The following is a 16,941-nucleotide window of genomic DNA, read 5'->3' as shown; positions in this document are numbered from 1 at the left end:
TTCTTTTAAATTCCTGACATTTAAACATTTTCCCCTCGTGTCTTCTTCTTTATAAATTAACAAGGAAATAAAACAGACATTTTAATGGATTTCTTAGGCAATTTTTATATGGCATGTTTAATATATTACATGCATTTTGCGTTAGGTCTTGAAATTAAATGCATTGGATATAAACTGAATTGGGGTGTCATTCTTTTGTAATTCAGTGTTTAAGTCTGGTCCAAACTTACATTAGGATCACCTAAGGAAGTCTATTAAAAAATGCAGATTTCTGGGCCTACTCCAGATCTACTGAGGCAAACTTTCTGTCAGAAGGTGTTAGGGGACCATTGATTGAAACCATCCACCTTGGCCAGGAACGATGATGACCACCTGCCTGAGTTGTGTCACAACAGGAGGTCCCAACAGGAACATGGTGTGCCACCGAAAATTAACCAGGAGAATTCGGGAGGGGCCAAAAGAGGGAGGAGATGACCAACCTCCCAGAATTCTTCGCACTGGAATCCACCTTGGCTGAGAGATGCGTGCACCACCAGGAAGGACCCTGAGTCAGACTATGGGCTAAGCAAGATGATTGGCCAGAGACAACCTGGAAACTAACCCCATTACCATAAAATCTGAGACTGAGAGCCACTTGGCAGAGCAGTTCTCTTGGGTTCCCTTACTCTGCTGCTCTCCATCCGGCTGCCCCTTTCCAATAAAGTCTTTTGCTTTGGCAGCACGTGTGTCTCCTCGGACAATTCATTTCCAGGTGTTAGACAAAAGCCCACTCTTGGGCCCTGGAAGGGGTCTTCCTTCCTGAAACAAAGGTGCCAATAATATATCTTCTAAGATTAATATATATTATGTAAATGATTACATTATATAACTATATAAGAACTACTATGTATATTAACAATGGTCCCCAAATGATTCTTATGAAAAGTTAAACTTTGGTAGCATTAATGAAGTCAAATTTATCATTCAGTCCTAAGGCTATTCACCACTATTTCCCTTTTTAGCTATACAGGAAAAACAAGGTGGACAGTTGAGATGGTTGATAATTAACTTTATAAGAAATACTGAGAGAAATAAAGATAATATTCTTGTTGCCATGTGGTGTTTAGTTTGAATTATCCACAGAAAAACCTCAGTTGGGAGCATTACCTTTCTTATGTATAAAAATGAGTTAAAGGTCAGAGGTTAATAGACTGTCTCATTTACAAAAGATACACAAGAGCAAAACAGGAATTAGAATTCATAGGCTGACAGAAATGCTGGGGCTGGCCCCTGTGGAACCATAATTTATTTTGTTTGGCTCTGAATTGAAAAGAGTTAAAGGGTAAACCATTAAGCTGTTCATTAGCATTTGTGAGCAACACCCCGACTAACCTCCAGAGATGCTATTAAAACAGTAAGTGTGGTTGGGGAGGAGGAGAGTGATTGACAGTGCTAATTATACTTGAATTAACACTTGAAAAATGAACCCAATTTGATCTAAAATTCTCTAATAATGATAATAATAATAAAATCCCCAAGATAAATCTTCCACGGTACACTGACATGTAGAAACAAACCAAACACAGGAATTTTAGGCCTTTCAGATACAAAGACAAGAGCCACTTCCATTTAATGGGTATTTCTATATGCATTAAAAAGTAAAGACTTCCCTGGTGGCGCAGTGGTTAAGAATCCGCCTGCCAATACAGGGGACATGGGTTCGAGTCCTGGTCTGGGAAGATCCCACATGCCGTGTTGCAACTAAGCCCGTGCACCACAACTACTGAGCCCATCTGCCACAACTACTGAAGTCCGAGCACCTAGAGCCCGTGCTCCGCAACAAGAGAAGCCACCTTAATGAGAGGCTTGCACACCACAACGAAGAGTAGCCCCCGCTCGCTGCAAATAGAAAGCCCGCACACAGCAACTGAAGACCCAACGTAGCCATAAATTAAAAAAAAAAAAAGTAACATGGAAACTACATACTTTACCCAAAGTATGCATAATAAGGAATTACTTACGTCCATATAAAAAGGCTCAGAAAAAAACTTTGCTTCTCATATTATGATATACAAATACTTTGCTTCTCATATTATGATATATAAATAAAGTCTGTCCTTTTTTTCAATACAAGTCTATATATTAAACATGTTTAACATACGCTATGTAAGATCTACGGGTTCATAGTGAACAAAGTTAATATATTTGTTCTAAGAACAGAACTAAATCAATATAATAAGATTCTGGCTAAATTTTCAAAGTTTAATTATATTAATGATTATATAGAAATTAATATAACAAGACCTTTATTACTATGCTATTTTTGCTCAAGAATAAGGAAATGAAGAATAACTTTAGCTCCACAAGCGAGGTTTAAAGATCAATATTAATAGAAACAATTATTTGATTGCTTTTCTGCCTCTGTAGGTAGACTCATTTATTCATTTATCCACCAATTAGTCAACATGTATTAATAGAATGCATACTATAGGTTAGATACGGGTGGTGGTGCTACAAAGTGAAATGTATTACGATGCCTACTTTTCAACTGAGTCAGTGATCTGACAAATTTCAAGTAGAATGGAGCTAAACGTTGATTATAATATAAAAGGAACAAAAATAAAACTGATAGTGATTTTAATAATAAGATCAAATCAAAAGACAATAAAAGTAGAAAATTTAAATCTTAATTTTGTATGCTTCATTCTAAACTGGGAAAATGGCTAAAAATACTAAATTGGAATATTATAATCTGATAATATTTTCAGTGCTTAAAGACTCCTATTTTATGAATCTTATATTTACTACTGATGGGTGAAGATTGATAAATTAGCAAATATTTAATTATATATACTTCGATTGTCATTCATTCAATCAGTAGCTTATTCAATGAATATTTATTAAACTTCCCTTATATTCCAGGACCTGGGGACACAACCCAAACCAAAAAAGTAAGGACCCTGCTCTCAAGGAGTTTACATTCCAGGGGCCTAATACAATCTGCTCTGACACTCCAAATACTTTAGTACATTTTCATGGGAAGCACTGACAGCAAAGACAGTAGTAAATAAGGGCATGATACGCTTCAGGCCTGGAATTTTTCAACTTTGGCTGTACTTCTGTGCAAAGGCCATTAGGTGTGCAATCTTACACAAGTTACTTAAACATTTTAACCTTATTTCCGCCTCTGTAAAAGAGGAACAGTAATAGCTGGGTTCTCCTGGAGATTAAATGAGATAATGTGCGCCGACTATTCAGCAATTATTAGTATTATCGCTTTGGCTCCATGGTTCCAAAAAAAAGTGCCTGCTCATTAGAATCACCTGGGGATATCTTTAAACTCTCAGACCACACACCAGGCCAATTAAACCCAATCTCTGAGGGTGGGACATAGGCGTCAGCATTTTTTGAGCTCCCCAGGTGTTTCCAATTTGCAGAAATTTGGGAACGGCTGCAGTTTAGCTTACTGATATGTCATAATAACATTTGCCCATCCACCTATCTTTACCAGAGATGGAACCAGGATGCCTCATGAGCGAATGAAAGCCAGATAACTAAGGTGCACATTTTTCTGTCTCATCTCGTGGCTCGCATCCAAATCTCTTCAAATCTCTTCAAGGGGAGAGGGATGGGAGGGAGTCCTGACCCCTGCTGCCTGCGCACAGCTGTTAAGGTTTAAGGAGACCCTTAGGTATATAGGGAGGGCTGACACTTCCACCTGCAGTGACTGCTGGGCCTGCCAGAGGAGAAGCCGAGAGCCGGGAAAACCAGCCCTTCCGGGGCGCTGGGCTCGGGACAGAGGCCGAAGACGCGCCGGGAGGGAAGACCGGCAGCTGGATCATCCCCTGGGGCCGTACAACGGCCTGGCCCGCGCGGCTCGGGTGGGCGCTGTCTGTGTGCGCGCTTTGCCCTTGCTCGCCCTCCCCGCTGCGACCCCAGCCTAGGGCAGGAGCAGAGCCCAGGCGCAGTGGCCCGGGGCGAGGAGGGCCCGCCCCGCCGCTCGCCGCCATGGAGTCATGGCCGCCTGGCGGCTCTGCTCCCGCGGAGGCCGGGCGTCGCCTGCGCGGCTTGCGCGGCGCCGACTTGGCGGCCTCGGCCTCCTTGCTGAGCGGGGCCGGGGCCGAAGCCGGGTGCAGCGCGCCGGCCGTGGCGGCCGTTTTGCCGGCGGGGGGGAGCGGGGAGAGGATGGGCGTCCCCACCCCGAAGCAGTTCTGCCCCATCCTGGAGAGGCCGCTCATCAGCTACACCCTGCAGGCCCTGGAGAGGTAAATGTGGCGCCAAGCGCGCCTTGCGGTCCCCGGGCCCCTGCTCCCCGCCCTCAAGCCCAGGGCAGCCCGCGCGCGGCACCTGCTCCAGTAGCTGTGCTCGCGCTGACACCCGCTCTCGGCGGACCGCGGGGCCGGACTCCACCCGCTCGGTCATTCCAGTTCGGGCTCCATTCCCGCTAGCCCTTCACGGAAGGGGAGCTCTGGCCCTTTAACAGATAGGCGCGGAGCCTGGGGCTGCCCCACGGAGCCCTTTACTGCTCCAGCCGCCGGCCTGTGGAGCTACCCTCAAGACTGAATGGGTTAGCGCGGGGGACGTTTAGTTCTAACCCCGGGGCCTGTGGGGACTAATGGGAAGCTGGTTTAGGAGTCTCCCTCTCCCATATTCTCTCTCACGCTCATTCTTTACTCTCAGCGGCTATCTCCGCGCATGCGTGGGTGATGAGTTGCAAATTAGATGAAAATCTAGTTGCAAACTAGATTTTACTTTCCAAGATAGTTTTATGGGCCTTTGGTCATTCTTTCTATCAACTGTTAACAAATATTAACTGAGTATCTTTTATGAGACATACTGTGCTAATTACTAGGTACTAAAGGTGGACCGAGAAGCAGGATTTAATCCAAACCTTTCCATGGTGGAAACGGATTTAAGGGCGCTAACTACATGCTGTATCTTCGAAAACGGACTAGCTGGGGAAATGGAAAAGGAATGGGATAAGGAGGACCAGGGGAGTAGTAGTGAGGATCGAAGGAGGTGAAAAGGAAGGGTATGTTATTTTAGCTTGCTTTTAGCCGTGTGTAATGGCTGGAGGGATGGGAAGCGGGGGGAGTACAAAGGTCCACATAGGTGTTGAAACTTATAGAGGCCAGTGTGGAGCTGTGGGAATATGTTTTCACGTGGATTGACATGAACCATTTGCTTTAGGAGGCTTTAATGAAGATGAAGCTAATGAGGTTCTAGTCAAAGGACAGTAGCATGTTATCCAGAAAACAGACCCCTACCTCCCACGCTTTCACACACCCCAGAAGCCAAAGGCCCCAGTTGCTTTGCATATGGTAATTTTTCCAAATGACACTATTCAGAAAGTAAGTGGAAGTGTAAAGACCCATAATCACCTTTGATTCGTGGCTGGTGGTTACATGTGAAACTCATACAAACATTGAAAGAGTTCCAGGTGCTTCTTTCGCTTCTGTAGTTTTCCATTTCTCTGAGTAGTTGATTCATGCTACTCCAATATTCCAGTGTCACAGATATTGTGACAACGTAGCTCATTTATGCAGGTAATATTAGGGGACACAATAGAGCTCGGCCAGCAGGATCTTTATTAAGCATTTAGATGTAAGGGAGTGCAGACGTTTCTACGTTGAGTTTTCCTTCGTATGGAAAAAAACGCCACAAAACTTCTGTATTTGCAGTTTTGCCTCTTCTGAGGCAGCAGGAGATAGGTGGATATTAAAAAATACCAATTTTAAAGTACAAGAATGTTCTGGAAAGGCCTTGTTGATGTAAAATAAGATGGAACACTTCTGTTTTTACTTAATTTGATCACAGCTGTAATAAAATCCTAATAGCAGTAGTAACTAATCAAAACCTCCATTTTGAAATACTTCCGGGATCATTCTTTGTAAACTATTACAATGCCTGAAGAATTTATGGAATATGGTTATTTTGGAGGATGTCTCAGGAAATCCTCGGAAACCTTGTATCACAGGGATGTATATACGGGTGCTTCTTAGCCATTTGCCAAATGTAAGCCCTTCTATTGGTAAAAGATGAGCTCCGTAGACTGCTGATAGTTTTCCTAGAGTGTGGTGCTAAAAGACCTAGGTCATTTCATCCCGAAAGATAAATTATGGAAGTTCCTGTCTTTTGGAACTGAGAGTCAATGTAAAAAACTTATGAGGATTTAGAAGGAGGTTACCCCTGAAGTTTGGCCCCAAAATGGGATAGGGAAATGCAAAAAAACATGACTAGTTTGGTTTTCAGTTAATGCCATGTGAACATTTATTTCTACTCATTGACTTACCTACGCAAAGCAAGTAAAAATGTATAGCCATACAAAGGAAACATGAAAGCAAAAGGAGGTGGGGCAGATAAGAGAACAATAAAGCTCTAGAAGAAAGGAGGTAGGGGAGTGGTAACCAGTCAGTTTTAACAGGCTCAAGGAAGCAGAAACGTGAGCCTTGAGGTAGAAGAGCTGTGATGGAAGCAAGTTGATTGCAGTCATAGAACCTTGGAAAGGCTCAGGAGTTAAAAGTACTAATTAAGGTAGGGTAGACAGAGAACAACTGTCTACAGCTGTAAAGGCAACTGGTTGAAACCTTCAAAAAAAAAACGGGCTCCCAGATCCCTGTCAGAACACTGGAGGCTTAGCCTCAGGCTCAGAACCAGCACAGCCAATGGCAGAGTGAAGTGCTCCATGGCCATAGAGAAATTAAGAGCCACATTCTCATTTTCGAATGAGATGCTTAGCACTTAAGGTAGACTCAAGGAAGTACTTTACTTTTCAAACGTGCTATGCATTAAAGCACCTGTCTTTGCATAACTGAGAAGTTGGAGGAGACATTGAGAGGTTTGTCTTGTGAATTGTCTGGGACTTCATATTGTTTTTCTGCTTTAGTTGAAATTGGAAAAATACACGTTTTTCTAGTTTAGCCCCAGTTTACTTGTGTGCCCTTGAAATTTCTTAAACTAATTATCAGATGAAATGAGATTTAAAAGAATCTCTGAACCCTCAAATCTTAAACATGTTGGCTAAAGGCTTTCGCTGGACCAATGGAGGCTCAAAGTCCATCTGAACTAGTTGTGTGTGGGTATATATTACAATTAGCTTTTATATGTGTAGAAGAATATATATGTTTATATGTTCACAAAGTATATTGAGAATATGCACTTTGTTCAGATCTGTGCATTACAGGCGTTATACTAAAAGGATCAAGTGTGACTAATTTGTAGGTTGTAGTAAGAACAGGTCTTCAGATGATGACTAAAAACATTTCTAGGAGTTTTAAAGTTTCATTTTGGCCTTTTAGGGGGAATTAAAATATAAATTGAACCACAGATTATAACTTGAAGAGAACTTTGATTTTTCTTATTTTGTTAACAAGGAACTGAGGTCAAGGGTATTAATCCTTCTCATAACGATTTATGACCTGAGTTTGCAAAAGGAAGCGTTGCTCTAAGAAATCATGTGGCAGTGGTATTATTGGCAGGGGCCTAAAGCTCTGACAGTTGGTTGTAAGATCTACTCGCAGTCGATCAACTGATATCTAAATTTTACTGGTTAAAAAAAAAAATATTCCCAGGTCTGAAATAGGAAGTAAAAATTCCTGCTGGCAGTCTAATTTCTGGCTTCAAATTTCTAGGGAAAGAAAGTGTTATTAAGGAGAGCTGGTTAACCTGGAATAGCTAAATAGACTCAAATGACAGCTACAATGAAAGCAAGTCACAGAGGCACACTTTGGCCATGCTTATTCAGACTCCTGGTGGCTGTGGACTAGGTGGGAATTTCCCTGACAATAGATTTGAACAAAGTCAGGCCCAGCCCTCTCCATAGCTCAGGAGGCTTCATGAGTTCTTGAGGACACTGCTTAAGATGTTTCTTGACAAGGTTCCATGCTCATCAAAACCTGTTATTATAAATTGGCTTCCCATAGAAATCTTTTATAGGAAGAAAATATGCTGTTGCATTGGTAAAGAACTTTGTGGACGTTGTGATAGTAATGTGTATCGTTGTATATTAATATGTTGGCATTCAAATTCATGTTTCGGAGCCTTTTTAGTTTGGTTAATGTGAGTTAGGCTCCTCGAGTCTGATAAATCCAGATGAAAAATTCATTTTGTCAATTTGTATGTTCTGGAAACCATGGATTTTGTGGTTGAGACTGGGTGGCTTTCTTATTATTTGTAAAAATCGATGAAAGTCCATTTTTAGTAACTGTTAAAGACTCCATGGTGTTTTTCAGTGGATTAACTTCTGACTTATTTGATCTTCTGAAAGTTTTCTTTTAATATTTTTTGTGTACTTAAAATTGTTCTGTCCTACAGTGTTTCTGAAAACCACTGCAAATTCTGTTAGAACAAGAGAATAGAAAGCATAAATGTTAATCGAAATGAGCAATATTGATTGCTTGAATTAAGCTGAAAGTAGGAATAGAGTAGGGAAGACAGGAGAAATATTTAGAAGATAGGAATTGGCAGTTTTTAGTGATTAATTATACTAAGGATTCAGAAAAAGAGATGAATTTAGGATGCTTTTGAGTGATTGCTTAGATATATGAATTTGACTTAAACATTTTGTCTGGATGCTTCATTAATAAAAGGGTTAAGTCTGAGTCAAGGGAAGGAAGAGGCCTGTATTGTAGAAGAAATAGAGTGGGACTGTGTTTTGCACAGGTCAGATGATTGGAGATTTCAGTTCCCATTGGCACCCCTGTGGCTACTGTGAGACGAGAGAAGACCAGGACTGGTAGTCTGGGCTTGACCAGTGGAAACCTTCATGGGCCATATTAAAGAGACTTGACATTGTCAAGGCAGTCAGGGGCCAGCCCCTTCACACCAATTCGGTATTTTCCTTCTAAAATATCAGGGTGTTTATGGAGAAGGAGGGATCTATAAATTATGGCCACATAATTTACAATCCCGAGGCCTAATTTCCATGACAACTGTCATGTAAGTGAGCCATAGCTGTCACTGTCTCTTGGGGCCAAACTTCTGCAGCCTGGGTGAGAGCAGTTAAGGAGTGTTAACAGCGCCTGATTTTTCCATCTGTTTTTATTTATTTATTTTAATATTTATTTATTTGGCTGCGCCGGATCTGTAGTTGCGGCGTGCAGGATCTAGTTTCCTGACCAGGGATCGAACCCGGGCCCCCTGCATTGGGAGTGTGGAGTCTTAACCGCTGGACCACCAGGGAAGTCCCTGCATCTGTTTTTTAAAAGCATTTGTTTAAATCTACTTTCAATTGATCTTGTTAAACTGAGCACAATATACCTGTAAGTAATATTTATTTTTTAAATATAATGCACATATTAATAGAAATATATTTAAATATAATCTTAAAATATTCTGGGAGAAGATTACATCTAAGATACTGTATTTTTTCCTCAAATTGTCGGTAGGTGTAATGGAGCTTGAGGTTAGGTTTGTATTTGCCAATGGAATGTGCTAGGAAGGAAATACTCAGAACTTGATAAAATCCAGCTACAGGGGGTTCAGTGTGGACTTGCCTTCAGCTAAGGAGGTCGACCAGATTCATTTATTCAGCAAATATTTGTTCACTAGGCACTGTGTGAGGTACTTAAGCCCTTTCTTAGTGCCATGATTCTACATATTAAATTTTAATACCGTAAAAGGCTTTTAATTCTATAACTAGAAAAGTATGTGACTAAATCCTTCGAAACACAAACAGTACTTAAAAAGGCTTGCAAGTGCTGAATGTATGCTTGGTTACTGAACAAAATAGCATAACAAGCCCATTATCTCTTAAGAGTTGTGTAAGACAGCTTTCCGAACTTTTTTATTGTGACCTGTTATGAGAATTAGATTTTGCTCATGACTCAGTGACACATACTTAACTACATCCAACATATTTGAAAGAGAATTTCATGAAAACAATCTGTCCTTACTATTTGCTATACATTAGAATTTTACTATTGTATTAATTTCTATTGACTCAAAACTGTTAATCTTAACTTACAAAATTGATTTGATGATACTCTAATGGGTCCTGAAATCTGCAGTTTGAGAAACACTTGTTTAAATCATTTTTCTATTTAGAGCCTCATAAAATTGTTTGAGAAGTCTTAGGCCACGAGTATATCTGTCTAATCTATATCTACATTTTTGGACTGCTTTCTGTTGGAACATAGGTAATCATTTTGTAGATATTTTAAGGCATTCCAGTAAAATTGGGATTGACCTTTGGGAGTTCATTAACTCAGATGTTTGAATGACTACTGTCAAGCAATGTCCTGTCTTTCTCCCTCTTCATTATTCTATATTTTAACATTTAATTTCATGTAAGTTTTGGTCAAAAAAGCAACATGTCTTTAAAAGTTGCTTTTAGCTTATTTTTTCTGATAGACTATGGAAAGTAAAAGGTGATAGGTTAGGGCACAGGTAAAGCTCTTGCCTTAGAAAAAAATCCTGTCCACTGATATAGTTGAACATGTACTTGAAACTTCTCTATTTAAAAAACAAACTTAATGTGATGTCCTATTAATAAAGTGTGATGTCCTATTAATAAACTAAATAGATTTGATTACTTTTACACTTTTCTATAAACTCAAGAGCACATTTTATTTCTAATTGTTTAAGCTTCCTCTTATCTATTCACTGATTCATTTAACAGATTCTTTTTTTTTAAAATTTATTTTTATTTATTTATTTTTTGGCTACATTGGGTCTTCGTTGTTCTGCGCGGGCTTTCTCTAGTTGCGGTGAGCAGGGGCCACTCTTCATTGCTGTGTGCGGCCTTCTCATTGCAGTGGCTTCTTTTGTTGCGGATCATGAGCTCTAGGTGCACGGGCTTCAGTAGTTGTGGCACGTGGACTCAGTAGTTGTGGCTCACAAGCTCTAGAGCTCAGGCTTAGTAGTTGTGGCACACGGGCTTAGTTGCTCCGTGGCATGTGGGATCTTCCCGGACCAGGGCTCGAACCCGTGTCCCCTGCATTGGCAGGCGGATTCTTAACCACTGCGGCACCAGGAAAGTCCAACAGATACTTCTTGATACATAGTCTGTGAGGTCAAGAATTCTGCTGGTGTTTGTTATTGGATTACCAGTGACTAGTATAATGTCTGGCAAATGACAGATGCTTACTGGATGTTTTCTGAATGACTAAATGAACCCATGAATGAAGGAATACTTATGCTTAAATTTTAAGAAATAAACTTGACCATGTTTTGACCACAAATGCAGCATTATTGTTCAAAATAAATGGATTGCTGGGGACATGATGATCCAGACGTGATTTTTTTTTCCTCTCATGGATTTTATGACCTCTCAGTGTTAGTGCTTTTACAGAGGTTTATAGTGTGAGCTGCAAAGTCAGAGTGGGGTATACCCAGGTCCTTTCTTTTCCTAGCTGTATAATCATGGGCAGGTCACTGCCTCTGTGCTGTCTGTGAAATGGAGATAATAGTGATTTCTTTCGGGGCCGATATGACTATTAAGTGAAATATTACAGACACATGCTCCAAACAGTACATGGCACTTAGCCAACAATTAATACATCTTAGTTACTATTGCTACTATTAATATTACTGAAAGCTTAGTATATGCCAAGCCCTGGGATATAGTCTTTGCTTTTTGTGGGTCGGCATGCTAGTGAGGGAGGTAAAAATGAAACAGTACAATGCTTGATAAGACTCTCTAGCGATAAGAGTGCTCTGGGAGCTGAGAGCAGAGATGCCTCACCCAGAATGTCAAGGAAAGCTTGCTGGAGGAGGCCACATCTGAACTGACAGCTGAAGAACAGTAGGACTCAGCCAGGAGTGGGTGGGGGTGGAGGAATTATGAGGATGGGGGATAATGTTGAGAGGCAGAGGAAGCAGCATAAGCGGAGACCTGGATGTGAGACAATGTGGCGGTCACAGAAAGAGGGGCATGGCAGAGACCAAGTGGTGCAGGGAGAAGAAGGCCGAGATCAGGTCCTGCTCAAGAGCCAGCAGGGGATGGCCTAAGGTTTACACTTGAGGGAAGTCATCTAGAAGTGGTAGGGTGGATTGTGTTGATTAAGTGAGAAGGAGGAGACAAGCTGAGAGGCTATTGCAGAAATAATGGGAGAGATGGCTGCCTGGGTCACAGCTGTGCCAGTGGAGACAGAACCTTGGGAAACCTTACATCTAGGGGGCACTGAGGAACTGTCACTTGCTAAGGACTTGGTTAAGCACAGTATAAGTTTTAAACCATGTAAATAGAGTAAGTTCTAGCAGTGTTAAATTTGCCATGATAGAAGTGGGGGATGGATGGATTTTACAAAGCAAAGAGCAACCTACACTTAGTCATATTCCAGAATCCTCCTTATTGCCTCTTCACATAACTACATATTTTCTGGTCTGGTATTCTGTGAGTGGTGTTGCTTTGCTTTGCTTACGATTAAAATTCCCCCAAGGTGTCTGACAAAACATAAGTAATCCCAGTCATCCTCGGAGCCTTAGAATCTAGAAATCAGAGTAAAGAGTCAAACTCATTGAAACAAAACAGTCAGCAAACAATATATTGCAGAGGGAAGGCATTTTCATTGATTTTCATTCTCTCTTCAGGTTGATGAGGAGAGCTTTCTGTTTTCATAATCCTTCAAACTATGCTATGTTGTAAGATCCTGGTAGATGAGACAGACCAAAATCATTTATTGATAAAACAAATAATTATCGAGTACCTACTAGGCGTAAAGCAATGGGCAAAACTGATACTGTCCTTGCCATCATGGAGCCTACATTGTAGAAGATGGAATATTGTATTTTGATGAAAAATGGTAAAAATATTTTTTTCAAGTATTTTTTGGCATCAGATGGCAGTATAGGAAGATAAAGTACGATGTATTTGGGTATCATATCCATCTGATGTTTCCCATATGAGATAGTATAGAGTGTGAGGATTACATGAGTTAGAACATGACTAATGCTTAAGACTTAGTAAGTTAATCGATGTTAGCTGTTTCATATTAAGTGATAAATTATTTATTTTGCCAGTTTTTTCTTACTGACTCAGGAGGATTATTACCTCTGATTTAGGAAGATTACCATCTCTTAAATCTTATCCACAAGCACCACCTGATAGACAGGCTACCATCATTGTCTCGCTCGGACTTCAGCAGCAGCTTCCTACCTGGTCTGTCTGCATGCTTTCTCTGCCCAATCTGTTCTCCATCTTGCACCAGAGTAAAGTTTATGCTCTAAAATTAGAAGCTGCAATCGCTCCTGTAAACATTTCCATGGAACTAAGTAGCTTAAAGCAACATAAATACATTCTTAAGCTTTTTGATGTCAGAAGTCAAAAAATCATTTTCACTAGGCTAAAATAAAGGTGTTAGCAGTGCTGTGTTCCTTTTGGAGGCTCTTGGGACAATCCATTTACTTGCCAGATGGCAATCCATTTACTCTCTCAGGTTCTGGAGGTCACTTGCATTCTGGGACTTATGGTCCTGTGTCATAATGAGTGCTGCATTTGTTACCACATCTTCCCCCTTGACTCACTTGCTTTTCTTTCACTGTTAAGGACTCTTGTGATTATATTGGACCGACCCAGATAGCCCAGGATGATCTCCAACTCAAGATCCTTAACTTAATTACATATAGAAAATTCTTTTGGTAGGTAGGGTTACATACATATTCACAGGTTTTGGGAATTAGGTCATGGACATCATTTGGGGGTTATTATTCTGCCTACCACAGTTCCCCTTATGTCATTGAACAGACTAGAATACTGGGGGAGGTGAGTATTAATTTGAGTGTAAATGTCCTGCATAAAGCTTTTCTCTAGATTCCTTTTTTTTTTTTTTTTTTTTTTTTTTTGCGGTACGCGGGCCTCTCCCTGCTGTGGCCTCTCCCGTTGCGGAGCACAGGCTCCGGACGCGCAGGCTCAGCGGCCATGGCTCACGGGCCCAGCCACTACGCGGCATGTGGGATCTTCCCAGACCGGGGCATGAACCCGTGTCCCCTGCATCGGCAGGCGGACTCTCAACCACTGCGCCACCAGGGAAAGCCCTAGATTCCTATTTTTTAAGATTAAAGACTAGAACCCCTAATATGGCCTTGGAGGTCTCCATGGCCTAGCCCAGCCCATCACTTGTCTGGTCCTCCAGGCTCTTCATGGGCTCTTCTCTGTGCTTAAAGAACTCCCCTCCATTTCCTCCTAGTTTCTCAGAACCTTGCTACGGCCTCTGCTTAAACCATCCCTTTCTCTCTCCCTCCAAAGCCTTTTGCCTATTTGCCTGCCTCCTGCCACTTGAAGAGAAAACTCTACTTCCTTAGGGAGCTTTATCTTGGCCTTCTCTGCGCTGGTCAAATATTGTACTGCATGCGATCCTGGAGCCTGGACCTCTCCTTCACAACACTTTATTGCAGCTTGGAGTTGTTGGTGTTCTCTTTTTTATCTGTAAGCTCTGTGAAAGCAGTAACTATTTCCATTGTATACTCAATTCTGATCATTTATTCAGTGCTCAATAAATATTTGTTAGAGGAATGGACTTAAAATGAAAGGATGGTGTGCCCTCAAGTTTTGGTTGTGTGCATCAGTGTAGTGCTGTCGTAGCCACAGGCAGAATGGGGTTTTGGGTTATAGGAAGGGTTTGTTCAATAGCAGAAGGTAGGAGATGGTTAATTATTGAGTGAAGCAACCCAGTGTTTTTCATTTATCGATAGTTAATTTCATTATTCAGTAATTTTCAGACCCTTCTTTCATCTCTTTAAAAGTGAGTACAAGACTTAACTGTCTAGCATGAACATGTAGGATCTCAGAGGCTAAGAATGCCATTAAATTTTAAAGTGGCCTTTAATCAGAGTTGATATCATGGGCCAGAGGCTGTTTTCCTGGCTTGGGCCCATCAGCTGAGGAACTTTGAGTGTATAATCATGTTAGCCTCTGTTAACACTGGTCTTCAAGAGAATTCTCAACTTTACTGCAGCCACTGCCACTCAGCGCTGTGGACTGTTAGCATCTGTATGTCAGTAGGTCTAAAAGTGTTTCAGAACAGAGAAGAATTGCTTTGTTTTGTAGCTGACTCAACAGATGAATTCCTTTAATTTTGTATTTCATTAAAATATGAGTTTTCTCTTTTATTTGAGCCTGATTTATACTTATACAAACTTAATTAGCATAATTTCCCTATTTAAGCTAAAACATCTCACCTTGATGTAGGCAAAGTTTAGTTCAGCTATCCAGCTTTGTTGCCAAATCAATGGATTTCTTGAAAGAGACAGAACTTGTGGAATTCAAAAGTGCTTTGGGTTGTTCCTATTTAACGGAGAGAATTATTTGGGGAAAAAAAAGCAATTTAAAAGCATAATCTTAAATTTTTTCTCTCAGTCTACTGATGAATATACTAATTATTTAAATTTAACTTAAGAAATCTGTGATACATATCTATACCTAATCTATGCTTTGCAATATAGGTACTTTCACACTATGTATTGAAAAATACTACTTCTATTTATATTCATGTTTCTATAGTATGAGAAATTCAAATTCTTAATCAACCCCTTTACTAGACATGATTTAAAATGCATAACATTGACTTAGTTCGTAGCTTTCCATTTTTAATGTCCCTATGAAGATGTATTAGTAGTAATTAGTAACTCAGTTTTGTTACTAGATTAACTTTAGTTGTTTAAGAATCAATTGATACGAAATGTGTGCATACTTTCCTTATAGAGTATCTTGGATAAAGGACATTGTTGTGGCAGTAACTGGAGAGAACATGGAAGCAATGAAGTGTATTATTCAGAGGTACCAGCATAAAGGCATCTCTCTGGTTGAATCTGGAGTGACCCGCCACAGGTCAATTTTCAATGGACTAAAAGCACTGGCAGAGGATCAGCCCAACTGTAGACTCTCAAAGCCAGAAGTAGTGATTATCCATGATGCTGTGAGACCATTTGTGGAGGAAGATGTCCTCCTTAAAGTTGTCACAGCTGCTAAGGAACATGGGGTAAGTATTGAAATACTTCTGAGAATGGATAAAAGGGGCAAACGCTATAGCACATATTCATTTGCTGGATTTTGATGGAATTGTATTCAGTATTTAAATGTCAAGTTAATTAAAATGGGCAAGATGACATAAAACGTTATGCTAATTTGTTTTAGGAAGTTTATATTATTATAGATTGTGAGACTGTTCTGGAATTTCTTTTGCTAGGTAGTCATTTATCATAATGTAATATGAGCTATTTGGAGAAGAATGCAGTAATGCCATTAGAGTATGGATATGAATGGATGGACCTTAGCTGCATATTTAATTTCATTCCTTTACCTAAAAATGCTGAAGAGGGACTTCCCTGACAGTCCAGTGGTTGGGACTCCGCGCTTCCAGTGCAGGGGGTGCAGGTTCGATCCCTGGTCGGGGAAGTAGGATCCCACATGCTGCGGCATGACAAAAAAAGAAAAAAAGCCTAAGAATCTTGTAAGAGTCTAGGAGCTATGTGACTTAAAGCAAAAAAACCCAAACAAACCTGGCTCATTTCACCCAATTTTTGTTTTAATTTTTTAGAAGTGGTTTATTTTTTTAGCACAAACAGCCAGGCAAGATTTTCACACCCCTTAAAGTGAGTAATCTTAGGATGACAGAATTCTGTGTTCACTTCTCTTTCACCAAAATAAACACAGGATAGCAAAAGATCTGTTGTAATCTTTGGAACATATTTGTGTTTTTTTAAATTACTGAGTAAAATCCTGTAAATGACATAATAGATACTAAACTGAAGTTTGCAGTTTAAATTTGAGACTTAGTGAAAATTTATGGCCCAGACTTAGTATAGTATAATAGAAATAGGCAGTAGGGGCTTCCCTGGTGGCGCAGTGGTTGAGAGTCCGCCTGCCATTGCAGGGGACACGTTTTTGTGCCCCGGTCCGGGAAGATCCCACATGCCGCGGAGCGGCTGGGCCCGTGAGCTATGGCCGCTGAGCCTGCGCGTTCGGAGCCTGTGCTCTGCAACGGGAGAGGCCACAACAGTGAGAGGCCCGCGTACCGCAAAAAA

At 40.7% G+C, this 16,941-nt stretch overlaps 1 protein-coding gene across 2 annotated transcripts in view; it reads left to right on the top strand.

Annotated features, from left to right (window-relative positions):
* Positions 1–2,452: 2,452 nt before the first annotated feature.
* CRPPA (CDP-L-ribitol pyrophosphorylase A) overlaps positions 2,453–16,941 on the top strand; it is a 303,329-nt gene continuing 288,840 nt past the window's right edge. The window contains exons 1-2 of one of the 2 annotated variants that reach the window (XM_027102579.1): positions 2,453–4,244; positions 15,620–15,896. In XM_027102579.1, the coding sequence (XP_026958380.1) occupies positions 3,988–4,244; positions 15,620–15,896 (534 nt within the window). In that variant the 5' untranslated portion in view covers positions 2,453–3,987. The remainder of the gene's footprint in view (positions 4,245–15,619; positions 15,897–16,941) is intronic. The other variant, XM_027102578.1, reaches the window with a different exon arrangement.

Source organism: Aethalodelphis obliquidens, unplaced genomic scaffold, assembly GCF_003676395.1.
Source record: "Aethalodelphis obliquidens isolate GAN/ISIS:26980383/991018 unplaced genomic scaffold, ASM367639v1 scaffold5, whole genome shotgun sequence".
In the NCBI taxonomy this organism is placed as follows: domain Eukaryota; kingdom Metazoa; phylum Chordata; class Mammalia; order Artiodactyla; family Delphinidae; genus Aethalodelphis; species Aethalodelphis obliquidens.
The sequence above is the reverse complement of the archived record's forward strand: the minus strand, read 5'-3'. Positions and strand labels throughout refer to the sequence as shown.